Raw genomic sequence first — 26,420 nt, forward strand, 5'->3', positions numbered from 1 at the left:
GAGAAATGTCAAAGAGATTTTGCAAGATGGGAAGCCATTGGCAAGTAACACCAAAGCTTTCAGGTGGTAAAATAATTGTAAGATAATTCTGCTGTGCTAGCTTAGTCACAATATGCCTTTGTGCTCTGTTTCAGGAACTGCATGTAGTAGAAGAAGGTGGAAAGCAGACTGATGTAAGCCTTAGTCAGGTTGGTGGTGGTGATTTGTGTGCCAGTAGCATCTTAGAGGTCCCAGTCAGGATTGGAGCCACATTGTGAAGGGCATTGTATGAACTCATAAAGACCATCTTTGACCAAAAGAGCCTAGATATTGCTTTGTTTGTCATGTTTCTGGGCTTGTAGATGCACTGCACAATGACTTTTGATGTTTTCTTTGTAGCCCCAACCGCTCAGCAGATTACAGCTATCCCATTTGGGTTTTGTTCTTGGCAGAGTATGTGGATGGGAGGCCTTCAAAGAAAATCCATGTGGAAGTGGTGGAAAATTTTATAGGGAGCAGCCTTGTATCTAACCCAGTATTGCACCAATGTCCCATTATAGTTTTGGGGTTCCTATGCTGCTGGAGTTGTCATCTTTTGAGTGACTTGTAAAACAGAGGTGTTAACCATTCATGATTACTTAGGAACACAAGACTTTTTTCAAAAGCTCAGAGTCCTGGACAATATCCAGTTTAGATAATTACATGGTCTTACTTAAAATTGTAATTTTAGTAGAAATAGTTTATTCTCCCTTCCAAAAACTTCTGTGCAGCAAGTTTGATACAGAATAGCTATTGTCTGAAGTAAATAGGATGAAATTCAATAAGGACAAATGCAAAGTACTCCACTTAGGAAGGAACAAGCAGTTGCACACACAGAAAATGGGAAATGACTGCTTAGGAAGGAGTACTGCGGAAAGGGATCTGAGGGTCATAGTGGATCACAAGCTAAATATGAGTCAACAGTGTAACGATGTTGCAAAAAAAGCAAACATCATTCTGGGATGTATTAGCAGCAGTATTGTAAGCAAGACACGAGAAGTAATTCTTCTGCTCTACTCCGGACTGATTAGGCCTCAACTGGAGTACTGTGTCCAGTTCTGGGCACCACATTTCAGGAAAGATGTGGAAAAATTGGAGAAAGTCTAGAGAAGAGCAACAAAAATGATTAAAGGTCTAGAAAACATGACCTTTGAGGGAAGATTGAAAAAAATTGGGTTTGTTTAGTCTGGAGAAGAGAAGACTGAGGGAGGACATGATAACAGTTTTCAAGTACATAAAAAGTTGTTACAAGGAGGAGGGAGAAAAATTGTTGTTCTTAACCTCTGAGGCTAGGACAAGAAGCAATGGGCTTAAATTGCCGCAAGGGTGGTTTAGGTGGGACATTAGAAAAACTTCCTAACTGTCAGAGTGGTTAAGCACTGGAATAAATTGCCTAGGGAGGTTGTGGAATCTCCATTATTGGGGATTTTTAAGAGCAGGTTGGACTAACACCTGTCAGGGATGGTCTAGATAATACTTAGTCGTGACTTGAGTGCAGGGGACTGGACTAGATGACCTCTCGAGGTCCCTTCCAGTTCTATGATTCTATAATTGTATTTCACTCCAGACATGGTTGCATTTCAGTAGGGGGTGAGCAATACCTATGCACAGTGTATCACTTTGAGATCCTCTAGGTGAAACACTCTAAAAATATGGTGCTATGGGTGAACTTATACATGTTAACAGTTACCGTGGGGCAGTATCTTCCCTTTCTGAGGAATTTTCTATATTTAAAATATATCCCTTAATGAGGTGTTAGCTTACTGTGGTAAGATGAGGTAAAAATATGTCTTTTTAAGTACAACTAAAGATTTTACATGTTTACTTTAAGTAGATAGAGCGCCAACTTCCACACAACAATCTATCTATCAATTCAAAAAACCCTTCATTGATTAGGTTTGCAAAGTCAACCATTCAAAAGATAAATACTAGAATTACAGTTTCCTATTCAACTGTCTTAACCATGAGGCCAGTCTTCCTCTTTTTATAATCTGGCTGGTAGCCACCTCTTAAGCACCCCCTCACAGCCTGAGGTTGCTCTCAGGCCTCTTTTCCCCTCTTCAGGGCCTTTTAAGTGTGCCGCATACAAACTCTTAAGTTCAGCAATATCCCTCTGTAAGGTTGGATTTATTAATATATGAAAATATTCAGAATAGAAGTTTGCAAATCCCTGTCAAATCTCTGCTCCCAGATCTTCCCTGCCTGGAGCCTTGTCCTTGAAAACTCAAGGTATCCTGCTGAAGTCTACTTGCTCCCAGCAGCCAGTGACTCTGCTTGTTTCTCCCTGAGCATCCCCCTCTCTCTGCAGCTTCCTGCTGCTCTTATAGGAGAATTACCTGATCCCTGCTCAGGTGTGCCTCCTTAGTAACTAGGGTTGGCTGGCCCCAGGCCTCTAGACCTTAAAGGGGCAAGCGACTCTGTTACACTCTTCCTGCAATCCTCTGCCTCGTTCACTACATACCTTCTGCAATAAATGAGGCAAGGATCCGATTGATAACAGTCTCTTTTACAACAACACCCTGATTTTTCTCCAGAGCAGATCAATCTTGTCGATGAACTGATAAAGCCCCAGTCCTGTGGAAAAAAAATAGTATGTGATCATATAATTAAGGACTGTATCATAATTCATATGCTCAAGGGGGTTGAATTAAGGTTGCATGGGCAAGCTTGATTCTGCCATTTCCTAATGGTGGGAGGATGGGGGAAGGGGAGAGGCAGAGCATGAGAGCACGCACTTAGGAAATCACACAAACATGTAGCATCATACTGAAACCCATATGGTTCATCAGCGGGATTGGAACATTTAGGTTCAGCCCCTTGCACTTGAGCTAATGGAGTAGTAGGTTGTCAATCCTCTGTGTGAACCAGCACTAGTGGGGGATGAGACACACACTTTGCCAGTGGGTTTCACAGATATTTGCTGACAGCAGGGGAATGGTGAAAAACTCAGGAATCTGGGGTTCCATTCCAGGCTCTGGAGAGCAGTGTGCTCTACGGGGCACAGACTCTTCTGCCTCTTCCCCCAAACTGCGGCCCCCTCTTACCCCATTTCCTACAGTCTGTCCCTGTGCTGTCTCTACCCCACCCCAGCGCCTCATTGCAGTCCCATTCTTCTCACCCAGTCAGTCCCAGTCTCTACTCCTCAGGCTCCTCCCTGTCTCTGTGCCCCATACACTGGCTGCTAGTCTTTGTCTGCCTCCCCAGACACTTCATCCAATATCAGTCTTACCCCCCACTCCATCTCTGACTCCTTAACCCAGTCTTTTTGTCTAGCCAGTCCGTCTGTCTCTCTCTCTCCTTGCCCCAGGTCTTTGTCCGATCTCAGTGTCATTCCCCCACCGGCCAATCCCACTAGCTCCCAATCTTTCACCTTTCCTGTTTCCCTCACCATCCCGTGGTTCCCAGCCCTAGACTCCTTGCCCAACTGGTCCCAGCCTCTCCTTCCATACTCAGCTCCCAGTGTCCCCACGCAACCTGTCCCAGCCTCCTCTCCCACTACCACCTCTGGCTCCCAGTCTTAGCCTTGCCCCCTCTTCAGTTCCCAGTCCCAGTCTCCTTGCCAAACTAGTCCCAGGCTTACCAGATTCCTTCTCCCAAACTATCCCTTTCCCTCCCCCCACTTCAGCTTTGTTCCCTGTGCAATTGAATCAGATGGCTTCTTCCTTCACAGGGCCTGGCTTCCAACAGGGTGGGGGAGTCCTGGACAGGACAGGTTCCCTGCTCTCAGTTTCAGTGCCTCACCCCACCCTGGCTCAGAACAACTCGGACCAGCCATTACAGAGAACGTTTGGCTCTTCCTCTGAAGCCCTAGGCTGGCGCATGCTCAGTTATTCTGTTGGGATGGCATATGCACAGTCTGATCAGCACTAGGAGCTGTGAGAGCCTTGAGCATGTTCAGTGAGCTTGGACTATTCAGAGATTTTATCTGTTAAACGCTGAGTAGTCTACTGAGTGTGTGTAAACTGTGATCATTTTTTGTCAAAGGCTTCTAAATTGGTCAATTTTTGGCCAGTTTTCACTAGGGTGGAAAAGGCACATCCCTGACACACAGACGTACCAAATTTAAAGCCCATGCTCTAACGGCTAGGGGCACTGGAGTTGTTCAAAGAAAAGACCACAAGAATTTAACAGGGCAATTCTTATTCTAGCCTTATTCTTAGAAATGGCTGAACTGTTCTGGCTGAAATTTTCCAGAAGAATTTCACCTGAGGCAGACACCCAGCACGGGGGAAATCAGTCTAAAGGGTTAAAGTTTGGCAAAGTTATAAGCAACTGAACGCTGGGTTCTGTAATGGGAAGTGTCGGGCAATCATAAAAATAGTTGGTGCTACCAGCCGTGAGTATAGTCTGTATTTTTTGCACATAAAGGCTTCCGGAATCAGATTTTTCAAAATGACCCCTGACTTTCTAATGTACTCACAATTGAGTATGAATGCAAACTGGTTGCAAATGCAATAGATTAAGGATGAAAATGAAACTTTATACGTGTAATAACTACCTGCCTGAGCCTGCAAACCAGGCAGACAAATACAGTCCATTAGTTGTGCTCCCATTTCTGCTAACGTGGATGCCATCTCTAGGAATCAGATTGGTGCTGTGTTTTCAAGTATCAAGAGACCTACTAACAATACATTGCTGTTTATTTGATTCTTTCTTAAGCAGTCTGTGCCTGGAGCTGTACAAACCTATAAGGAGACATTTTACTTGCCCCAAGAAACTTACAACCTAGTAGTTTACTGTACAGCTTAGCTGCAGTTCCTCTGATTTGTATCTTCAAGGAATAGGGGCGGTTAGGGTAAGTGGGATCAGGATTCACCAAAACTTCATGGCCCCACACAGACTCTTTCTCCTAATATCAGACTTCTTAATTTTCCTCCCTCAGCCCTCCCCAATATACTTTCTCTCAATCTCTCTTACCCACTGGATTCATTGCTCATCTTCTTTGTCTCTTTCTCTCCCCCCACTTCATAACCACGAATAGACTCTTGGGTTTTCATATGTCGTTCTACATCTTAGCACCCTCAAAACATTGGGACTGAACCTCAGGGAGCCTTTGTATTCAGCCCCTTTAAAGGAAATAACTTCAAAGCAAATAGAGATACAAAATGTGGATGATTTTACAGAACTGTTTAATTACTGTAATGTAACTTTTCAGTTAGAAGTGGAGTCAAGCCATGAGGTTCATTTCTGTATCTAAACTTTTTCAAAGTTCTGGGATCTTCAGACCAAGGGTTTTGGTTTAGGCCCACCTCTAGTTTCACTGATTTACTTCTTTCTTCTTTGATAGATAGCAGAGCTGAGTCATGAGATGATTATGGAAATAACTGCTCTCAGAGCCAGACTCACTAATCTAGAAAAAAAAAATCTCTGCCTCAAAGAGGAGATAAGGAAAGAAGTACAAGATGAATATGAAACGTTAGTGCAGAATCTATTTGTGACTTGTTTACATCTAAAAGTAAGTACAAACCAAGTGGGTATCTGATAAGTCCCTTTTAGTTGCCATTGTATTATCTAGTATGTGGCATAGAAAGGAATGAATTAGAGAAATGGGCCCACAAGCTAAAGTGGATGGATGAATTACTGTTCATCTCTTTATGTACTTTGGGAGTATCTTGGGGAAATTTTCAGCTAGGGAAGTATGTGGATCTAGTCTGATGAAGAGAAGGTACATTTTATAGGGGACTAATATCCCATTAAAAAGGGTGGGGACACTTTCTCTTTTTACCCACAGTGGTGAGAATGTTTGTTTTTAAATTAAAATTTAACTTTTAATGTGTATTATTTTTCTTAGTAATCTAGGGCCAACTTGTTATGCCATTCTCATGCTGAGTAGTGCCTTACTTCCCAAATGATTCCTCCTGTTGATTTCACTGGGGCTATTTGAGGAGTAAGGTACTACGCAGCAAGGGTGATGGTATCACAATCCAGCTTCTAAATTGAAATGTAAGAAAATTACTCACTTGATCAATAACCTATTCTAGAAGCAATCCAATACATAATCTTGGGGCTCTAGTTCAGGATTATCAGTGAGGTATCCACAAGCCCATTAATGCCCCAGAGGACGGCAAGGGTGGTAGCAGAATTACTTGCAGTCTCATCTCCCCACTCTCTCACTTGTCTCTAGCATGAATCCATTTTGTACCAAAAAGCTTGTTCTTACAACATGCTACTCATTCTGTTAAACATGTGTGTTTTGTGCATATTGGTAGCTTATCTACAAAGCTATGCAACTGAAATGACATGGGCTAGAATGTCTGGCTAGGGGAAGAAATCTGCTTCCTCATTCTGATACTTTATGACTCTGGGAAATATCAGATAAAGCTTTCAGGTAGGAACTAAGATACTTCTCATACCTTCTAAAATACTGTGTGCAAGGGACTCCATAGGGACTGTTAGTCCATGTTCCTCTTTTTCCAGCATCTGATGAGCAGAATACAATCCCATTAAAAGGTGGTAAAAAAAATTTGCAGAGAAATGAAGGTCTTGCATATCTTATAAAAAGAGCCACTAATTCATTTAAATGCTCTGCTAGATGCATTTCAGTGAGTTAGCTGCATATTTTTATATGGAAGCATTATTTAGACTATAGTTTTATTAAGTTCATATGCGTGTGTCTTTCCTCCTCCATAGTGTTTCTAATTGCAGGGGAAGCTAGATGACTATCGCCTTAATATGAGCCGACAAGTGTTTGAGATCATCAGTGAAGTGAGAAAAGAAGGGGTTGACAATATGATTGATTTGAAGAAAAAATTTGGTTCCACTAAAGATGATGGATTGAAAGTACATTTATCTAAAGTAAGGGCGGGGTTTTGTTTTGTTTCTTTGTTTTTTAAGTGTAGGAATTATGGGCCCAAACCAAATGCCTGGATCTAAAACCTACTGAACTTGTGGTGGTTTTGACTCTGAACTTGGCAACTGTCTTGTGTGTCTGTAATGGGCTGACCCAAAAACTTGCATCCTACTCCTGGTGAACTTTGGAGAGGTTGAGTTCTGGGTCTAAACTTTGCAGTTCAGGTCCATCTGAAGTAGAAATGAAAATGGAATTTAACCATAAAAGCAAAAGGACATTGTTATTATTTAGAGCAGACAATGTTCTCAGCACTGGACAAAAAGAGAGAGAGAGAAAGAAATTAGTATTCTAGGAGCTTTTAGTCTGAAATCTAGGAGGAGAATCAACATGAGAATAGATCCTTGTTCACAGGCAGACACACACAGGCCCCAGTTCAGCAAAACACTTCAGCACTTGCTTAATTTAGCACAAGTAGTCCGGTTGTAAGTCAGAGACTACTCATGTGCATAAAGTTAATCACACGTAAGCACTTTGCTGAATAGCAATGGGGACCACTCATGTGCTTTGCTGAACTGGGGCCATAATCTCTCCATAACTAGTCCATAATCTGAAAATTAGGCGTTCCAAAAGGTCAACATGGGGGGGGGGGAAATCTTATACATCTGAGAAAAGCTACCATAAATTCCATTTAACTACACATGGAGTGCCTACCAGCTTTTGGTCACGGTGGTAATATGAATAATAAGTAATAGTGCATTTAGCCAAATCATTAGCTCCCCAATGAAGAAGATAATCCAGTGAAAAGAAACAAACTTAGATCATTTTTATGTCCAAGGCTAGTTCAATTCATGTGGGAAACTTGGAAGAATAGAGTTGCTGATGAGTCCATCAATTAAGTCAAATGAGACCATCTTGGTCTTCCTTTGTCAGACCAGAATCTAATGTCTAAATATCTAAATCGATGATAAATTATAAAAATACACCTCCTGGTCTAACAAGTGCAAAAGCATGTGATGGGAAATGTAAATGTAATGTGGCCACCCAGACCCATCTCAAGAGTACAGGTTTCATCAACAAGCCTCCCAGCTGGGGCAATGTCAGGGAAAATAGGGTTCAGCTTCTCATATCTTCTAATTTTGCCATAATGCTGCTAGGTCATCCTTATCAGGAAAATCGTAAGTGGGGTGAAACAGGGTACTGAATATGAACCAATGAATATGACCCAAAACCACCATTTGGGTAAATTTGGATATCCACAGAAAAATCCATGTGTTTTATCTCAGTTAGTAGTGTTTTATTTTTACACAGTTTACCTGTTTGTTCATTTTCTGTCTGTGGGCAGTGTTCACTTCTGTTCCCTCAGACGTACAGTAACTGACGTTCATTTTGAAAAGTGCACTGGTTTAAACTGCAAAGTTTGAAGCTTTGGAAGTTCAGATCCGTTGGAGGGAAAACATATTGTAAAAACATTGCAGGTTGCTCTAAGGGAAAGTGCCATTGTAAGAAGTCTCTCTTAGTGACTGTGATAATGTTGTCTTTAGCAAGAGCAGCTGCAGTTCTTGCAGGATGAAAACACCAGACTACATAAGCTGGTATGTAAGCTGAAAGTCCTAAGCTGTTGGAAGCAGACTATTCAAAAGGCACAACTCTCTGTAAAGCTGAGAAATGCAGAGAAGGTGAGAAGTCCTGATTCCTTCATTTTTACTATTGTCTTTTTTTTGTTTTCTGCTTAAACTAGGGATCAAATTTGGCCAGCTCGCAGTAGCTAAAAAGCCAGTACTCTCTCATGGTGATTGTTATCTTGTGCTCCAAATTCTAAGCTTCATTTTAAAAGAAGTAAATTATGGTTGTTCACAGTCCAAAGGTTATTTTTACAGAGTGTAAACCTGAACAGAGATGTCTGCCTCAATCAGCAGACAGTCTGAAATAACTCTGAGAAGTACTATGAACAGCCCACATTCACCCCATTGTGACAGGTGTCAGTCCTCCGAGCCCCTAGGGGCGATGGAGAGCAGTGGTCTTTGTAGCAGGCCTCGGCCCCACCTCCCGGGCGTTGGGGAATTAGCGGGGAGGTGGGCCGGCCGGAGTCAGTAGCGCGCCCCTCAGGCAGGGGAGCACCGGCAAGAGTCAATAGCGCGCCCCTCAGGCAGGGGAGCGCCGGGGTAGGGGAACGCAGGCCCACCCAACTCCACTGCGTTCCAGCCCAGGGCCCTGACAGTGGTGGGAGGCGAAGGTCCCGCCGCTGGGTCAGCGGGCGATCTGCACCTGCTGACAAAACACACCCACCCCACGATGTAGTTGGGCCCCTGGGCTACTTCCTACCCGGTCTCTCTCAGGCGGGTCGCTCCGGTCCCTCCATCTCCTCTGGGTATTCCGCTGCGGGCAGCTCTTGAATCTCCATCTCCTCTGGGTAATCCGCTGCGGGCAGCTCCGGCTCTTCCGGATAATCCGCTGCGGGCAGCCCTGGTTCCGCCGGATAATATGCTGCAGGCAGCCCCGGGTCCTCCGGATATTCAGCGGCCGGCAGCCCTGGTTGCCACAGGCCTTCCCCCCGGTAAGGCTCCTCCTTGCCCAGGGGTTCGCTTGGGGGAGCAGCCGGCAGCCTGTGTCTGTCTGCCTCCCTGGTGTTCTCTTCACTGGGCAGAGGGCCCCGCCCTTTGTACTTCCTGTCCCACCCTTCCCCTTCCGGGGATTGGCGGAAGCTTGGCCTGGCCCTGCCCACTCAGGCCCAGAGGGTGGCTCCTTACCCTCTAGTTCAGAGGGGAGCCACACTGGCTCTCTACACCCATCAAGGCATTGACTCCGAAGACTAATTTTGACAATTTATATGTCAAAATTAACTATTTCACTACTGATCAAAGCAAATGAGACAGAAGCGGGACAACAATATTATGAAGATATGTATAGTCTAGTGGGAGAGGATGGGTATTTGTTTGTGGACGTAGTTTGGGAAAGTACTGCTTTTTTTGGGTAGAGGGGAAGGCTTAGGATAATTTGAATTCTGCTTTGGTGTTGTCAAGGTTCCTTCCCCACTCTGAACTCTAGGGTACAGATGTGGGGACCTGCATGAAAACCTCCTAAGCTTATTTTTACCAGCTTAGGTTAAAACTTCCCCAAGGTACAAACTATTTTCCTTTTTCCCTTGGACTTTATTGCTGCCACCACCAAGCGTCTAACAGATATATAACTGGGAAAGAGCCCATTTGGAAACGTCTTTCCCTCAAAAATCCTCCCCAAACCCTACACCCCCTTTCCCGGGGAAGGCTTGATAAAAATCCTCACCAATTTGTATAGGTGAACACAGACCCAACCCCTTGGATCTTAAGAACAATGAAAAAGCAATCAGGTTCTTAAAAGAAGAATTTTAATAGAAGAAAAAGTAAAAGAATCACCTCTGTAAAATCAAGATGGTAAATACCTTACAGGGTAATTAGATTCAAAACATAGAGAATCCCTCTAGGCAAAACCTTAAGTTACAAAAAGACACAAAAACAGGAATCTACATTCCATTCAGCACAGCTTATTTTCTCAGCCATTTAAAGAAATCAGAATCTAACGCATATCTAGCTAGATTACTTACTAAGTTCTAAGACTCCATTCCTGTTCTGTTCCTGGCAAATGCATCACACAGTCAGAGAGCCTTTGTTTCTCCCCGCCTCCAGCTTTTGAAAGTATCTTGTCTCCTCATTGGTCATTGTGGTCAGGTGCCAGTGAGGTTATCCTAGCTTCTTAACCCTTTACAGGTGAAAGGGTTTTTCCTCTGGCCAGGTGGGATTTTAAAGGTGTTTACCCTTCCCTTTATATTTATGACAGGTGTGCATGGTGCTTTTTATAGAAGGGAACTACAGGGTATTTAAGAAAAGCAGAATGGGATACAAGGTTCTCATTTAAATTAAGGAAAAGATGGATTAAGCTCAAAGATTACTAAATTAAACCGAAGTGCAGATGAATGGAAAAAATATGCCTTCTCTCTCTGAATGTGGTTGGACAGAAAGAAACATATAGTTTACTGACAGTTACATGGATTATTTGGCTCTATAAGCCAAACCAAAGAAAGGCAGAATGATCATACTTGTTAATTTAAAATTGGTAAAGGCAGAATGGTGTGTGTGTGTGTGTTTAAACCAATGTACAACTGTATGTGCATACACTTTGTTAATTTATGTCAAGGAGATGCTAAATAGGTGGATGGATGATTGATTAATCAAAAAAGAGACTGAATTAGACTTCTAGCTTGTGGATTTGAAATAAAACGATGGCTCTCTATGACTTAAAAAAAATTAAAACAGGAAAAATTAATGGGAATGTTGGTTTTGTTAGTTTAAATTGAGACAGCAAACTAGGTAATATATATGGTTGACCATCTTAAAACCTGAAGAGGGTAGAACAGATTCTCAGCTGTGTTAATTCATACCAAAGAAAGCCAAAAAGGAATCCAATAAGTGTTAACTTAGTGACAGGAAGGAAAGAACAAAATATTGCTTTGTATAAAGACTTGATGCTTATTGTATAAAAAGTCATTTTATAAAGCATTACTTTACATGATTCAACTAGCCAAAACAAATGCATGGGCCTGACTTGCTGTGTGCTACTCTATGAATTCTTGGCAAGGCTGAAACTGGAGCCTGCATGTTTTATTTCATCTTGTAGTCCTAGGGGCAGGTCAAGATTTATTTACAGAGTGAGAGAAGCGCAATACTGCAGATTACGTCACAAGTGAGCAATATTCTGTTGCTCTGGTTGAAGGTGCACCCCACAATGGGTCAATGCAGTCTCCATAGCTTAGGGGCGTTCCTGGATTCCTCATTGACGCTGAGCTCTTGCATAGCAGCATCTGTGAGTAACACTTTCTACAATCTTCACTTGGCTAGGAGTCTCCGTCTCATCCAGGTGAACGATAATTTGACCTCAGTTATTCATGCCTGCATCACGTCTCGGCTGGACTACTGCAAAGTGGTTTTCCTGGGCATGAAACCTTCAGTATTTAGGAAATTCCGACTAGTACAGAAAGCTGCAGCTCATCTATTCAGCAACCTAGGCTACTGCAAGCACAGCAAGCCTATCCACTGCTCACGATGCTGGCTACCCATAGAATATCAAATCAAGTTGAAGATCTTGGTCCTTATTTTCAAGATGACCCTGGGCCTAGGCCAGGGGTGGGCAAACTTTTTCGTATGGGAAACTTTTTGGTATGAGGGCCACATCGGGGTTCCAAACTGTGTGGAGGGCTAGGTGTAGTGTATTAAATTGCTCCCTGTAGGATTGTGCTACTTACATTGTACTAGTTATGGCTGCCAGTCCTGATGGTCGGAGCGGCATGGTAAGGGGGCAGGGGGGGTTGGATAAGGGGCAGGGGGTTCCGGGGGGCAGTCAGGGGACAGGGAGCAGGGGGCAGTTGAATAGGATGGAGGTTCTGGGGGGGGTCAGGGGACAGGAAACGGGGTTGGATAGGCATGGGAGCCTCTGGGGGCCCTGTCAGGGGGCGGGGGTGTGGATAGGGATTGGGGCAGTCAGAGGACAGGGAGCAGGGGGTTGGATAGGGGTTGGGGTCCTGGGGGGGGCAGTTGGGGCAGTCGGGACAAGGAGCAAGGGGGTTGGAAAACGTTTAGAAAATGGCAAGTGAGGCACTAAAGCTGTTTAACAACCAAAAGGATTAAAGAATCCATATGTTTCTGCTGAGAAGAGAGGGGGAAAAAAATTGGGCTGACCTTGTGATGTGGTTCAGGATTATGTATGAAGTGTCAGGTATATACCGCAAGATCTCTGAGACTCGTATAGACTTTTTATCAGAAGCACATGTGATCATTTAATCATAGTATCCTATAACATATTGGGGCCCTCCATGCAGGATGGAAAGTCAGTGGCTACCATTCTGACGTTTTATTATTTATGTAGTGTAACATGGGGCTTTAAAAACATGCAAGAAAAGAAGGACCCTTCCCTCAAGAAGAATTTACAATCTACATAAAATCGATGCAACAAAAGGACTGAGTAATTATCTTTGGTATGCAAGGAAGGTACCTATAGTTGCAGTGGGTTTGAATATACTGGAGTGAGTAGAGTTACTGAGGCAGAAGAGAGAGAAGGAGGGTGTCAGGGTATGTATTACCCAGCCATGATGACAACTGAAGGTAAAAGTGAATGCAGGGCTGGCCTCGAACACAAGCAGAATAAGTGGCTGCTTTGTGCCCTACTCTTTGGCCTGTGGGCTCATGTGTCTTGTGTACTCTGCAACTAATGTGCAACTCATGATCCATTTTTTCTTTTTGTCAATTCAGGGCTGGCTCCATAAATCTGCTAGGCCAGTCCTGTATGAGCGAGTGAGTGTTTTATGGCAGAGAACACAAAATGGGATGGGAACCAGTCAATGTAAATTCCAGAATCAAATCCAGCAAACCCAGTTTCCCACAGAATCTGACTGCAACAGGAGTCCATTGAACTTGACAAATCTATTCATATTCAGCTGTACTGCGAGTTCTTATGAGTTTTGCTCACCGAAGCAGGACAAAATGATAAAGCTAATCACTGAACCGTGACAGATTATTTCCTGTAATTACTGAGGTTTTCTTTGCAGGTGATTATATCCCAGGTATCAGTATTATTGTCTGCCTGTCTGTAAACTTGCTGATAAGATTTCACTTTTAATTGAAACATATATGAATTAACATTCTAGGTGATAGTTGAAAACATTGAGATCTGATTCTACTTCAACTTTAACAGGAGTGTTTTATCCGAGTAAGGACTGCAGGAAACAGTTTAAAGGAGATCTGCAAAGGGAAAAATTAGGCTCATGCCTTTTTGTATGTATGAAGGAGTCCTGAATGTGGAGGCTATGTGGATTTGTTGTTTTCAGGGGTGGGGGTTGGTTCTTAATTACATTAGAAATTCAGATCATGTCTAGGTTAGAAGATCAGAGTTAACTTGAGTGGCCAACACCTGAATTGGCTTAGCCTAGATATGAGCTGCAAAGCCATACCTTTGAGTTACTGTGTCCTCATTGGTGCTGCGCTCACCCATCTCGAGGCATATCCCAGGGTTCTTTGTGCAGCAGGAAGCTGATCTGCTCTGATTCTTTCCCAATGAATTATGGAAGGACTAGACTCTGCTTCTGGACACACAGGGGAATTGTGGGAAAGCACTGGAAGACTATCAATACTTGAGTGATTTAGCCTACATCCTCACTGCAAAGTAGGAAGGTTACCAGCCTGAGTGAAAACAGCACCAGAGCTCTAGCTCATATACTGAGTAGTGCCAGCTAGCCTAGATTTAAAACACCCACAAACTCAGGGGCAATACCTGAGTCAAAGTCTGAGTTAACTCTGCAGTGAAGATGTACCCAGAGCATGAATGAAGAACTGTTAAGAGAGTGAGAGACTCTTAGTCAGTCTGGTTGTTTAAAACTTTTGTTTGTTTTATTAACACCTATTTAACGCTAGTGATTAATGTTTTGAATACAGGAAGACTTTGCTAAAAATTCAACACCCTCAGCCTTTAATAACATGTTAAGAATTCAAAATAAATGTATCCTATACCTCCTGCTGGTCCTCCAAAAAAACCAAGGAAGATCAGATTTTGTATTCCTGATATTGCTTAGGACCAGGGATCCTAGAAATCTGTTTGCCATGGAAAAACGTGGCATTTCCATTTTTACAGAGAAATCTGTATTTTTTACATTTTATGAAAATATAAAAACATATATTAACTTTTAATTATATTTTACTGAAAGTACCAGTGTCACTTATTCAATGCGCACAACCTCCTCCTCCTGTGGTTGATTTTTTTGAATGTGCTGTAAATTTACATAGCTAAACATACTCCAATAAGCTGCTTCCAGCGTACAGAGGTTACTCAGTGGCATATAGGGGTTTGTGTTTTAATGCATCTCAAATTTCACTTCAGCCTCCAGATGTAAGTAATTAAAGTTATGAAAAGATGCCAAAAACTTTAAAAATCACCCTTACAGACCATGTTGCTGAGTTTGGCCAGGACAAATTTCAAGTTGATGGTAATGTGCTGTTCTGTACTGTATGTGACAAGGCTGTAGATTACATTTGAAGGCAGACAGTTGAAGACCACGAGGAAAGTGCTAAACGTAAACGGAATGAAAAGAAATGAAGAGGTTGAAACAGCAGGGTCATCAACAACAGCAAAGAAACAATGCACTGTGACTGGATCATTCTATTCATTTTATTTTATTATAATGATTGATGGCATTGGTAGGCTTTGTACTTGCTTTAAAAAACTGTAAATGTATCAATAAAACATTGTGTTCAACTGATACCTATATATATTGTGGCCAGGAAAACTAATGTTCAGTGTTTCATTTTAATTGAGTAAAAATGTGAATTTTATGGTTTGTTTTTTTCTTGGAGAATTTTTGGGTTTTTTTAATTACAGAAAACTAGGATCTCTTAAGGGCTTATCTACACACAAGTGTAGTGTTTTAACTACACTGGTACAACCCCCTTGTGTGGACACCATTGCCAGTATAAAGGTGCTTATACTCATAAGGGTAGGATGTAAGATGTCCTTATGCTGAGGTCTGGTCTACACTTAAAAGTTAGGTTGGCATAGCTGTGGCGCTCAGGGGTGTGAAAAACTGACAACCTAAACCCCAGTGTAGATGCAACTAGGTTGAAGGAAGAATGCTTCTGTCATCCTAGCTATTGTCGCTCAGAGAAGTGGAGTTCCTAAAGTGATAGAAAAGAACTTTCCATCACTGTCAGAAGCACCCTCACTAGAGGCATAGCTATGGTGTGGTAGCTGTGCCTCTGTAGTGAAGACATGGACTCATATAAGTTGTACTAACCTTGAATATGTTGGTAAAAATTTATATATACCTATCACATACCTAACCCAAATAGTTCTATCCATACAAAATCTGTCTGTAAACCAAGCTTTAGAAAAAATGAACAGAAACATACCAAACAAGCCCCCAAATACAAAAGCCCCCAAAATCAAACAAGCACCCCTACATTTTTCAGGCCTTCTTTTTGAATCAGAAAGAAACAAAAAGGGACTCCCGCAACTTATTAAAAATCCCTTGCAGGTCACCTTTCAAGTAATCTGACGCTATTAACAATAGAGGACCATGGCTTTCATTCCTTAATTTTATTACATTTTTTTTGTTAACAGGAGGCCCTTCAAAACAAAGAAGAGTGTTTGAATGCCAAGATGCTGGCAGAGCAAGAGGTGTTTTTATTTCGTCAGCAGCTGGTGGCTGTAAGGAAGGCTCTGGCAAAATCTCAAGCAGACAATGAAAGACTAAAGAAACAGTTAGATAAGCAGGTACCTAAAATAACGGTCCTGACTCATTCTACGAAGTGGGTCAAATGATCACCTCCTCTCAATACCACTTACTTGAATAGAGAATTTTACCCATTGCCTTTCAAGAGGGAAATACTTCCTGAAACAATTGAGGGACAATTGAAAACTGAAGCTGAAGATGTATATATTTTGACTCTACCAAGCCATACATATTGGTTTGAGCGTTTTTTACACGCAGTGTTGTAATCAGAGAGAAGTATAGACAAAAGCTGTTAGGGATCATATTTAAGATTTATATCACCTCAGCAAAATGACAATCAAAGATTTTAAAGGGTTATTTTATGAAAATGAAGCTGTAAGATGAAGATGTGAACTGTCCAAGAGCCTAAGAATATCTTCTAGGTGCTAAATACCTGTATTAAAAAATAACTCCAGTAATCTATTGCTGATAATTATTTTACATAAGAGAGAAAAAGAAAACCCAATGTTTATTCCCCCACACAAAAAGTTTAACTTAGGCCTTGTCTACACTACAGGGTTAATTTGATATAAGTTATGCAGTTTAAGTTATGTAACTTACCAGAGCAGGGAGCTCCTTTCCAGGCATTGCTTAAAGGTGATGTGCAAAGGAGAAAAAAGTGGGCATCTGCCCTATTTTGTTTCTGATTCCAGGAAGTTTGAGGATTGGTTTGTTTTTAATTCTGCTTGTTTTTCTTACATGAGAAAGGAATGAGTCTTTCAAGTTCTGTTGCCTGACATATTGTTGTTTCCATGTTATAGAAACACTTGCTACAAGAAGTAGAACATAGGATGACTCAAGAAGCCCGGAGCAGGCAACAGCTGGATGTGATGAAAGCAGCAAACATGGAGAAGATGCTGGAAGACATGGGGCAGAAAGAACAGAAGCTGCAATGTCTGACTGAAGATGCTGAGAAATCTTCTAGAATAGTGCAGCTTCAGCAAAAACGGATCAAAAAAGAAATGCGGCAGGTAAGCGCCTAACTACACCTTTAAACGCTTCAGCATGTACCATGTTGCTAAGGAAGCTAGCATTCCTTGAGAAATGTACTAGGGCCTCAGTATTGGTTACCAGCTGCATGTCTTTCTCTGAGCAATGCTGAATGCATCCCCTCCAGTGTCCTGGATTTCACAGTATAATCTGGATTTTGGGAGTTATTGCCGCCTCCTTCTGCAGCCCTGCCAAACTAGGAGATGTTCTGAAACGAGAGACATCCCCATAGACTGCCTTTGGGTCTAAGGAACAGTGCACTGGGTTGGGGGCTAGGAGACCATGTAGTCTAAGCTCATCTCTTCCAAAGTTTTTTATATTTGTGTGTACTTCACAACTCCTACTATTGAGCATGGCCTTGAATCCCTGTCCTCAGAGGCAAGTATTCTCCCCATTTTACAAATAAGCTAATGGAGAGGTCACACAAGGTCACTTCTGACAGAACTGGGGATAGAATTGTGTTTAAAATGGCAAGCCTAAATCTCCTCCACACATCCACAATGTGCCAAACCTAAGTATTTGTAAGCACTGCTCTAACCACTAGAAAATGCTCCCTTCCTAGAACTGGGAGTAGAACTCAGGAACACTGATCTCCAATATTCTACCATCATTTAGCAAATAGTTGTGTAATCCACTGGCAAATGTGTGTCACATCCCTCGCTAGCTGCTGGTCTACAGAGAGGATAACATGGAATTCTTTAGCTCTGTACTAGGAATCTGAAGACTGAGGGTTCAAGTCCTGCTGGTACTTTGTTTGTACATTGTGGAATTTCTGTCCTTCCTGATTTCTTTTTAAACAGTTAGTTTAATGAGTGAGAAAACATCCTTAAAAACTGCTTTATAGTTAAAAAGCCCCCAAACATTATACCACAATTGACCGATTAAAATGTGTAACAAAACACAGATATAAAATGTTTCAGCCATTTGCGTCACATTGTGGTTGCTTCGATTACACACTGGCAGATTTAAGATTGAGAGGTATGACTGAATGGAATGGAAGAGCTCAGGAGTGCCTGCTAGTTAACCCACTGGTATATTAAGTCTTCTCCTACATTGTCACGTGAACTGTAAATGAGGAAATCCATTCCAGCAGTTTCACCATAAACTCATAAACTTAGAAGTTACTAACATTTAAATGTTCTTATTGGGTGAAATCAAACATGCAGTACTATATTTGGTATAAATTATAGAATGGCTAATCATTCCCAACAGCACAAGCCTTTCGCTTACAATAAAAGTTTGGCAAATTCTACTTGATTAAGTTGTTTTTTATGCAGATTTTACTGATCTTATCTGATTATATATTTTGTGTTTAAACAGTTCTGGATAATCTAGATCCTTTTGGGAGATTTACTGATGTATAAAGTAGATCCAAGAGCACCTTGACAGCCAAAACATACACAAAACAGCTGCTGTTTTGTGTATAAAACAAAAACATATGGTTTTTCATCTTCAGCATATCTTAATGCCATTACTATGGTATAATAACAAAGAAATGGCTTGTTGAAACTAGTCCAGCAAATACAGGGCAAAACCACTGACTCAGGGCAAAGGAGACACAACCAAAAACTAAACACTTTGGTCACTGCCATAGATTGGTCATTTTTATCTCCACTCCAAATGTTTACTGTTGTAAAAAAAGAAACATAATTAGCATTTATGGTAATTATCAAGTCTTTGATACTATAACACAAGTTGTATACAGCCATTGCAGACAGCATACATAGCTGGCATGTAGAAATTGTATTATTCCTTTGCTTTATCTACTTTCTATCTGACACGATTAAGAGGCACACATCCATTACCAGTGGTTCTCAAACTGGGGTTCAAGGAACCATTTTTGATTGTCCACTGAATGAAACATTTTGGGACACAGACAGGCTTGAGCCCAGTCTACACACATAAATTACATCAATTTAACTAAATCAGTGCCAACACGTTGTGTGGACAGTCTGAAGTTGGATATTGAGTTAGCTTAATTTAATTGCTTAACAATGTCCTCCATTATTAGACTGATTTAAGACTGTCTGTAGAAAGGACTGGTACAAATTTAAGTGAATCAATTTAGAAGCTGATTTAACTAAATGAGTACAATTTCCGTAGTCCAGCTCTTGAATTGGGTTGTTGGGTGGATAAGTGGGTCAATGAGAAGTGCTTTGTGTCTCTTACAAAGTGACCTGCAGAATGAAAATGTTTGAAAAACACATGATTAGATTTAGTCAGGTAAGTCCCCTTGGCTGCACTTCATGCACTCCACAATCTCTAAGAGCATAAAGTGTGGCTTTCCATCCCTTTTTTGCAGTCCTATCATAGATAGGATGAAAATTCCTTGTTCTTATCTGACTGCCTCTCCTGTAAACCTGGCCAAAATATTTTCTCTCTTCAACCACCTGAACAGTTCAATTGAAAGCACCCACCGCGATTTGGGAGAGTCGGGATGACAGATAGCATTTTGCTGGGAATAGTTTGGCAGGCTGCTGGCACTTTCTGTGACCGCCTTTATTAAGAGCATATGACGCCAAGAGACTTTTGGAAGAGCAGAGCATTCAGCCCTGGCACATAGGCCAATGAGTTCATAGTTCCCCATCTCTAAATGGTGCAGCTGTGCACCCTTTTGTTGTGTTTACAAAATACTTGTAACCCTTTGAGTGCCCAGAAACATCAGTAGCTGAATCGGCCTTTGAGAAAATAAACAAATAATGTGGTATTGGATAAACAAAACAATTAGTGTCAGGACTTTTAGTGCTACGTAGTGGTCCCTGCTGCTGGAGGAGACCTATGTGGGCATAAAAGCATGTGGCTTATAACAGTTACCCTGTACAGAACTAAGCCGTCATCTCAGTGGTGTCTGATTCAATTGCTGGTTCTCATTTCTTGCTCCTTGTTCTGGCAGGGAGTGGGGGCACTGAGAAGACAGGCCACACAGCCGTTGGAGGAGCTGAAGGGAAGATGACTTGCTGTTGTTCACTCCTATCTTTCATGTAGAATGGCATTGAGGCTGGACGTGGCTGGTCATGATGTGGGGTGTGGGTTACTGGGGTTATAAATAGAGAGCTCAGGGGAATGAGAAGGGAAAAGGCCCCAGGTTGTCTGTCTACTGTCCTTTCTTAAGGTGCTGGAAACTGCAGATTTTATTAGTTATAATGACCGTTTATACCAATTATATCACTCTCTCCTCCAGAAGGATCCCAGACACATTTTATAAAATTATATCTAGGAATTACTTCATCCACCACTGAACTGTGACCACCTTTGATGTTGACAGCATCTGCTTCTCCTCCCTTTGATCCCTTTAGCCTGTGACTTTGCTTTGAACAAGGACTGTCAGAAGATTTTTTTTTCTTTTTTAACCTGAATCCTTTACATGTGGTATTGCCATCCTCCTTAGATAAGAAGCCAATTGATCCAAGAACGTAGTTTAAAACTGGATGCCTTCCAGAGGGTGGACGAACTGCAGTATCAGGTTTACGACTTGGAAGCTGTAACATCCCAGAGAAACTCACCCGCAGGTAAGGGAACACGTATTTCTTTTAAAATGATATGGAACATCCAAACAAGGCCAGTAGATGTTTCCAGCCTAATTGTGTGGCTTGGGTACTGTACCACCACCCGGATTGCCAAAATGGCACATGCCTTCATATTCACCAACCCCCACCTACAAAAATAGATGTCTTCTCTCCCCCTTCATTCCCCCTCTTTTTCTTCTCATGTGTGAAGAAGGCCTGAAAGATGGTTTTGGTGTTTTGGGGGTGGGTGGGTTTTGTTTTTATTTTTGCTTGTTTTTTTAACCTTAGCACCATCAGGAATATAAATACTGCTGTTTTTACTGGAAGTCTCTTTGGAGAACAAGAGAATAGGAGTTTGGAGCTTTCTGGGTTCTTCGTTGAAGGAGCAAGAATTTTGAAGCTTTAACAAAGAGATTTTTTTTTTCTTCCCAGCTCTTTTTTTATAACACCTGTTTAATTCAAAGTGCTTTAAACAGGTTGATGAAAAATCCCCACCCCTGCAATTGCTCAAGTTTCACTTCCTTTCTTCTTGTGATATCAAAATCCTGCTAATTCTTCAATCAGCTGTAGAGTCATGTAGGAAATTGGGATGGCCAAGACCTAAATTTTTAATACATTAAATACAGGGAAAAAACCCAACGTTCCAGGCCTTCTTTAAATATTATGAAGACTAAAAAAATGACATCCAGTTCTGACATACCAGGGTACAATCCAGACCAATGAGTAGCTTTGTCACTCCTGCCCTGTAACCTGGGGTGCCCTTTAGAGTGCTTTGCTTATGTAGCCTCCAACCTGGACTGCTCACAAACAGCCTCCAGCATGTAAGTCACTTCCAGCTATGTCTCTGTGTGTGCTGCAGCCAACCAGCCCCTGTGGGCTCTTACCAGCCTTAAAGATTACCACAGGGTGACACCAACACACTCCCAGTCCCAGATTTTCCCCCAGAAACCTATGTCCTGTACTGCCCAGCCCTCTCCTGAACAATACAAATATATTAAGTCTGTTATTCCTTTGAGGGAATAATATGCACACAACTTATTACCCCAAATGGAATTACCCAAACACTTCGACTTAAACACACCGGACTAGATAAAACAATAAAACAAGTTTATTAACTACAAAGAAAGATTTTAAGTGAGTACAAGTAATGAGGCATAAAAGTCAGAAACGGTTACCAGAAAAATAAAGATAAAACATGTACTGGTGGCTAACTTAAGAAACAGTATCAGATTCAAAGCAAAGCTTTTTTTACCACATGCTTCAGAAAATAACTGACCAAAATTTCCAGTCAGGACCCCTCCCCTAGAATCCAATGGCTGCTTCCTTTGTCTCTTCAGATGCAGTGAATGTGATGGGCAGGGAGAGAGAGAGGTGCCTTGGGGAGTTTCTCTCTTTTTTATAGTTTCATTCCCTCTCTTGAAAACATTGCCAGCTGAGACAGTGTGTCTGTGTGGAAAGATGTTCCCTGCTGGGGTTTTTCGCTTTTCACCTCTAGGTTGATGGTAGTGACAAAAAAAATTGCCCACGTCAATAGTCAATGGAAGCGTCCATATGGTGGTTTTTTCGTTGTCCTATGTGAAAAGAGGTGTTCGAGTCATCAGTTCACTTCACCAGATGTTCACTTCACCAAAGTCACTAGAGTTGGCATGGCTGTGTAGTCTTTAATAGAGAGGACAAAAGCTGGATGGGCTGCCATGGAGCCGTAGCTCCTCTTGGTGGTCCCTCTACATCAGGAGTGAAACATGTTGGTAGGACAGTACGGGGAAGCTTGTGCTGTTGCTGCCCATGCGGCATCTGTTCTGAGGGGTAAATAAAAGCCCTCTGTTTCCAGTTGTGTCAGTCAGACACCTTTCATAAGCACTGAAATTCACATGCAGTGTTAAGAATATTAAACTGCCTTTCCAGTGTTAGTAGAGATGAAACATATGGCCAGCGTAAAAACCAACCGGGCAAGTAAGGATGAGTACATTCTGAACCAACCAGAGCTAGCTCTCTATGGGCAAATCAGACACACAGGATGAAAAGAAGTGAAAATCAGCTTGGACATTTCAAAGTATTTGGCCGGCAGGGAGTTCCCATTATTCAACCTGCTACATAGCTGGAGAACTTGTCTGGAGAGCAAGGAAAAGCCTTTGTTTAAAATGGAGCCTGCCTCAAAATACAGACATTCCGCAGATGTCTGTCCCCAAACACTAAAAGGACATGCTTTTTTCTAGCTTCTTCTTGATGATTGTGGTGTTAACTATATTATGGCTGTTGTAATTTATTTCTTTAAAAAGGAATGAAGAAGTCCACTAATCTGATGTCTTGTAATGCTAGCAGCGTAAGACGTTCTTTATCAGGTAATAAACCAATACAGAATAACTATCACTTCCCACCCATTTGCAGTAATGCACTTTGTCAGGAAAAGCAGGCTCACAGAGTGCAAAGGTTTATATTTTTTATTAATTTGAATAAGGCTGTATTGTCTTTAGTTGTAATATCAAGCCCTAAAGTAATTGCATGCATTACCCTTCATTCTGTTCATATTCATCTAGGGGTGACAAGCGTACAGTTGCTGTATCTCTATCTATTTAGGCTGTAATTGCAACCACAGCCAGGTCTTACACCCTCATGTGATCTGGTTACAATAAACACAGTTGAATTGTCCACATAGATGCTTTAGTCACAGCACAACCGACTGTCCACCACGCTGCCTATCAGTGCTTTCTGAGAAAATCTGGCCTGTTGCCGTATTGCCTCATATTCATTTGCCTCAGCAGGGGACACAGAACAGGGACACAGATTAGTACCAGCAACACTCAGGACAATGCATTCTGGGATGTCTTGCTGCACAAAGATATGGGAAGGAGGAGGAGCACCCATCTCAATTACACTGACTCAGGGTCGTATCGGCATGGCAAAATAAGTGCTATAATTAGTTTACAGAAACATAGTTAGGTATCAGTCAAGGGTGTTGTCACAGGTGACATGTGGCAAGCTGCCAGTGGCTACTAACAGAATATTAACTATGCTGTATGTGGAGACAATCCAAGATTAGAGCTGATCATATGAGTAGCTGGTTAGAAACTCAGCATCTGCTTTACAGATTTCTGTGGCTAACTGGACCAACAGTCAATTAGGGACGTTCCTCGGTCCGTGTGAAGACCTAGTGAAGGGAAAAAACTAAGCTAACACTTGAAATTGAAGAAACACATCATCTTTCATTTTTGATTCTGTTGCAACCTAAGGGATAATGACAATAGCGCTTTGGAGAAACTATTTGCATATAATGGATTAGATTATAGAGTTTGGATCAGCAAAGATCTGCTTCACTGATCTGTCCACTGATGGTGGAATATATGTATGACTCCCACAGTAATGAGACGTTCTCTAACCTGTGACAGGGTATGGGCTTTGATGAGCTTTTTATGCAGAAATATTGTGGCTATTTTTAATTCTGCACATTCTCTTCGAAACTATACAGGAACCACTATGCAGTTAGGACAGGACTAAGAAAGAAGTTGCTTACAGTTCTGTATGACTGTTAACATCTGTATTTTTATGTTGTTTATATATGAGAACAGGTGCTTTGTGTATTTTTGCTAAAGTCAAGTTCTGCTGTAACTCATTATTTATAATATAGGTTCTGCATCCTGGGCCCAGCGCACAGTGCTCTCAGCATCAACTCTACGTAGGGATTACAAGCAGAATCCTTTGACTCCAGATCCCAAAGGTAGCAATATAACATCTGGAAAGATTGAACGGCCAAAGACTGTGAGTAATGGTGGATTTGGTAGTGAGCAGTAAAAGAATGTCAGTGAAATTTGTGAAAAATGAATTGTGTTGAGTCAGTCTTTAGGTCTGGACATTAACAGTCAAATCCCCCTGAAAGATCTGGATTAAGTAGTAGAATAGGGGGAGTGATATAATTGAAGGCTTCCTCTCACACCTGATTCACACACAGTTCTTATACACTGTTGGCTGATTTCCAGGGACTTGTTAGGCTTCTAAGGGACAATGTGTCAGGGAGGACCACCTATGCTAGAGGGTGCTGTGCCAGAGTCAGTAACTTCTGAGAAGAGCAGAGGAGGTGGTGTCTTACAATGAATCCTGCCCCTCCCTTCAGCCAGGAACCTGCCCCATTCCTAGTCAGCCTGCCTTCTGCAACCACTTCCCTTTGTTTCAGACTAGGAAGCAGCAGGAGAGAAGTATGTGCCTGCAGGACAGGCTGGGATGGGTTGCTGATCAGGATAAATCCACTCATGCTCAGTGTAATTACTGCACAGACTCCTTCCGAGGGTTAACTTTACAGCCCACTCACTTACAATTGCAGGTGCCCAGCAGATGGAGGAACAGAGTGATAGATGCTCTCTTACCAGACCTGGCTGAACACGCTCAACCTCCCAGCCTCATGAAAACAGGCTGGCCCAAAAGTGAGCTGAAATGTACTTTTGATTAAGATTAGAGGGTGTTTTCAGACCTATGCATTGTAACTGATCCAGCTAGCATGGAGTGGGATAATGAAATTTATGCAAAGCCAAACTGATGTACAAAGTAATAAGTGCTGTGACTGGGCCCTGGTCTACACTACGAACTTATAGCGGTATAAATATGTTGCTCAGGGGTGTGGAAAATCCACACCCTGAGTTATACCAACCTAACTCCCAGTGTAGACAGTGCTATGTCGGGGAGGTGGAGTACCTACGCTGATGGGAGAAACTCTCCCGTTAGTGCAGGCAGCATCTTTATGAAGCGCTACAGGGGTGCAGCTGCCCTGCTGTAAGTGTAGACAAGACCTGGCAATCGTTTACTGGTGTGAACTGTGAAAGGCTTTTTGTATTATAAAGATTGTGCATATTTGGCAATATGGTTAGATATAAAGAACCCCCACAATATTAACCACATTCCAGGATTTGCTATGAAATTTTGTTTTATATAAAAGTAAATCATTCTGCTGGCCAACCTTCCATGGGAGAAAACAAAGCTTCTGAGTACAGCATGCCAAATATGGACATAAAAAATAATCCCCCTCTGGAGAACAGGAAAAGTACTGTAAAACAAAAGAAACCTCTTAGAGAGGGAGTGGGATGAAGGGGCTTATCCTGCTGTTCAGTTAGCACTAGAGCCGGTCAAAAAACAAAAATTATTTTACAATTTTTTTTTGGTCTGAATTAGAACAAAAACAAAAACAATCAAAATATTTTGTGCAAAGTAATTTTAGAGAGAATCCAGAGAATCAAAACAATGTTTTGAAAAATTCTAGGGAGCAGGGGATTCTGGGCAGGAAGACCTGGTTTCCATCAAAAATTTCTATTGATTTGATACATTCCTGTGAAAAGTTTCAATTCTAGTGAATCAGCATTTTCCAACAAGCTCTAGTTATTACCTCCTCTTTCACTCATCACAGAAACTGATGTTCTGGGACTTTCCTATTATGTAAAAGATGGTGATGAGAAAAGCTTTGTTCAGTGTAGTCCTGAAGCCTTAAAATGCCACCTGTCCTACTGACAGGAGTGTGTAGCCTGATCTATAGTGTGAGTATTAATTATATTGATTACCTAAAAATTCCCAGGTATCACTTTGACGGTTGACAGGTTCTTGGCCCAAGATCAGGCCCAGTATTATTAAAATTACTATATAGTTGGGAACCCCAATGTGCACAGCTGCAACACTCACTACAGGAACTCTTCTATATTTCCAAATAGTTTATTAATACATTTAGCAAAGTCACACACACTAACTCAGTAAGATAGAGACACTACAGAACGTACATCCATATACTCACACCATCCCTTGCAGGATGACCTGAAATGTTAGCCATCATCTTCCTCATCAGGAGTGGCCATCG

The 26,420-nt window shown here is 41.9% G+C and overlaps 1 protein-coding gene across 1 annotated transcript; it reads left to right on the top strand.

The window, feature by feature from the left end:
• Window positions 1-25,031, top strand: LOC141984501 (coiled-coil domain-containing protein 162-like). Its single transcript, XM_074947576.1, has 10 exons — window positions 1-188; window positions 5,306-5,473; window positions 6,664-6,813; window positions 8,350-8,484; window positions 15,944-16,096; window positions 16,856-17,065; window positions 20,473-20,593; window positions 22,870-22,932; window positions 24,216-24,346; window positions 24,906-25,031. Exons 2-10 carry the CDS (start codon window positions 5,327-5,329, stop codon window positions 25,029-25,031), a joined length of 1,236 nt encoding a protein of 411 aa, XP_074803677.1. The 5' UTR covers window positions 1-188; window positions 5,306-5,326.
• Window positions 25,032-26,420: the final 1,389 nt, after the last annotated feature.

This window comes from Natator depressus, chromosome 3 (assembly GCF_965152275.1).
Source record: "Natator depressus isolate rNatDep1 chromosome 3, rNatDep2.hap1, whole genome shotgun sequence".
Lineage (NCBI taxonomy): Eukaryota > Metazoa > Chordata > Testudines > Cheloniidae > Natator > Natator depressus.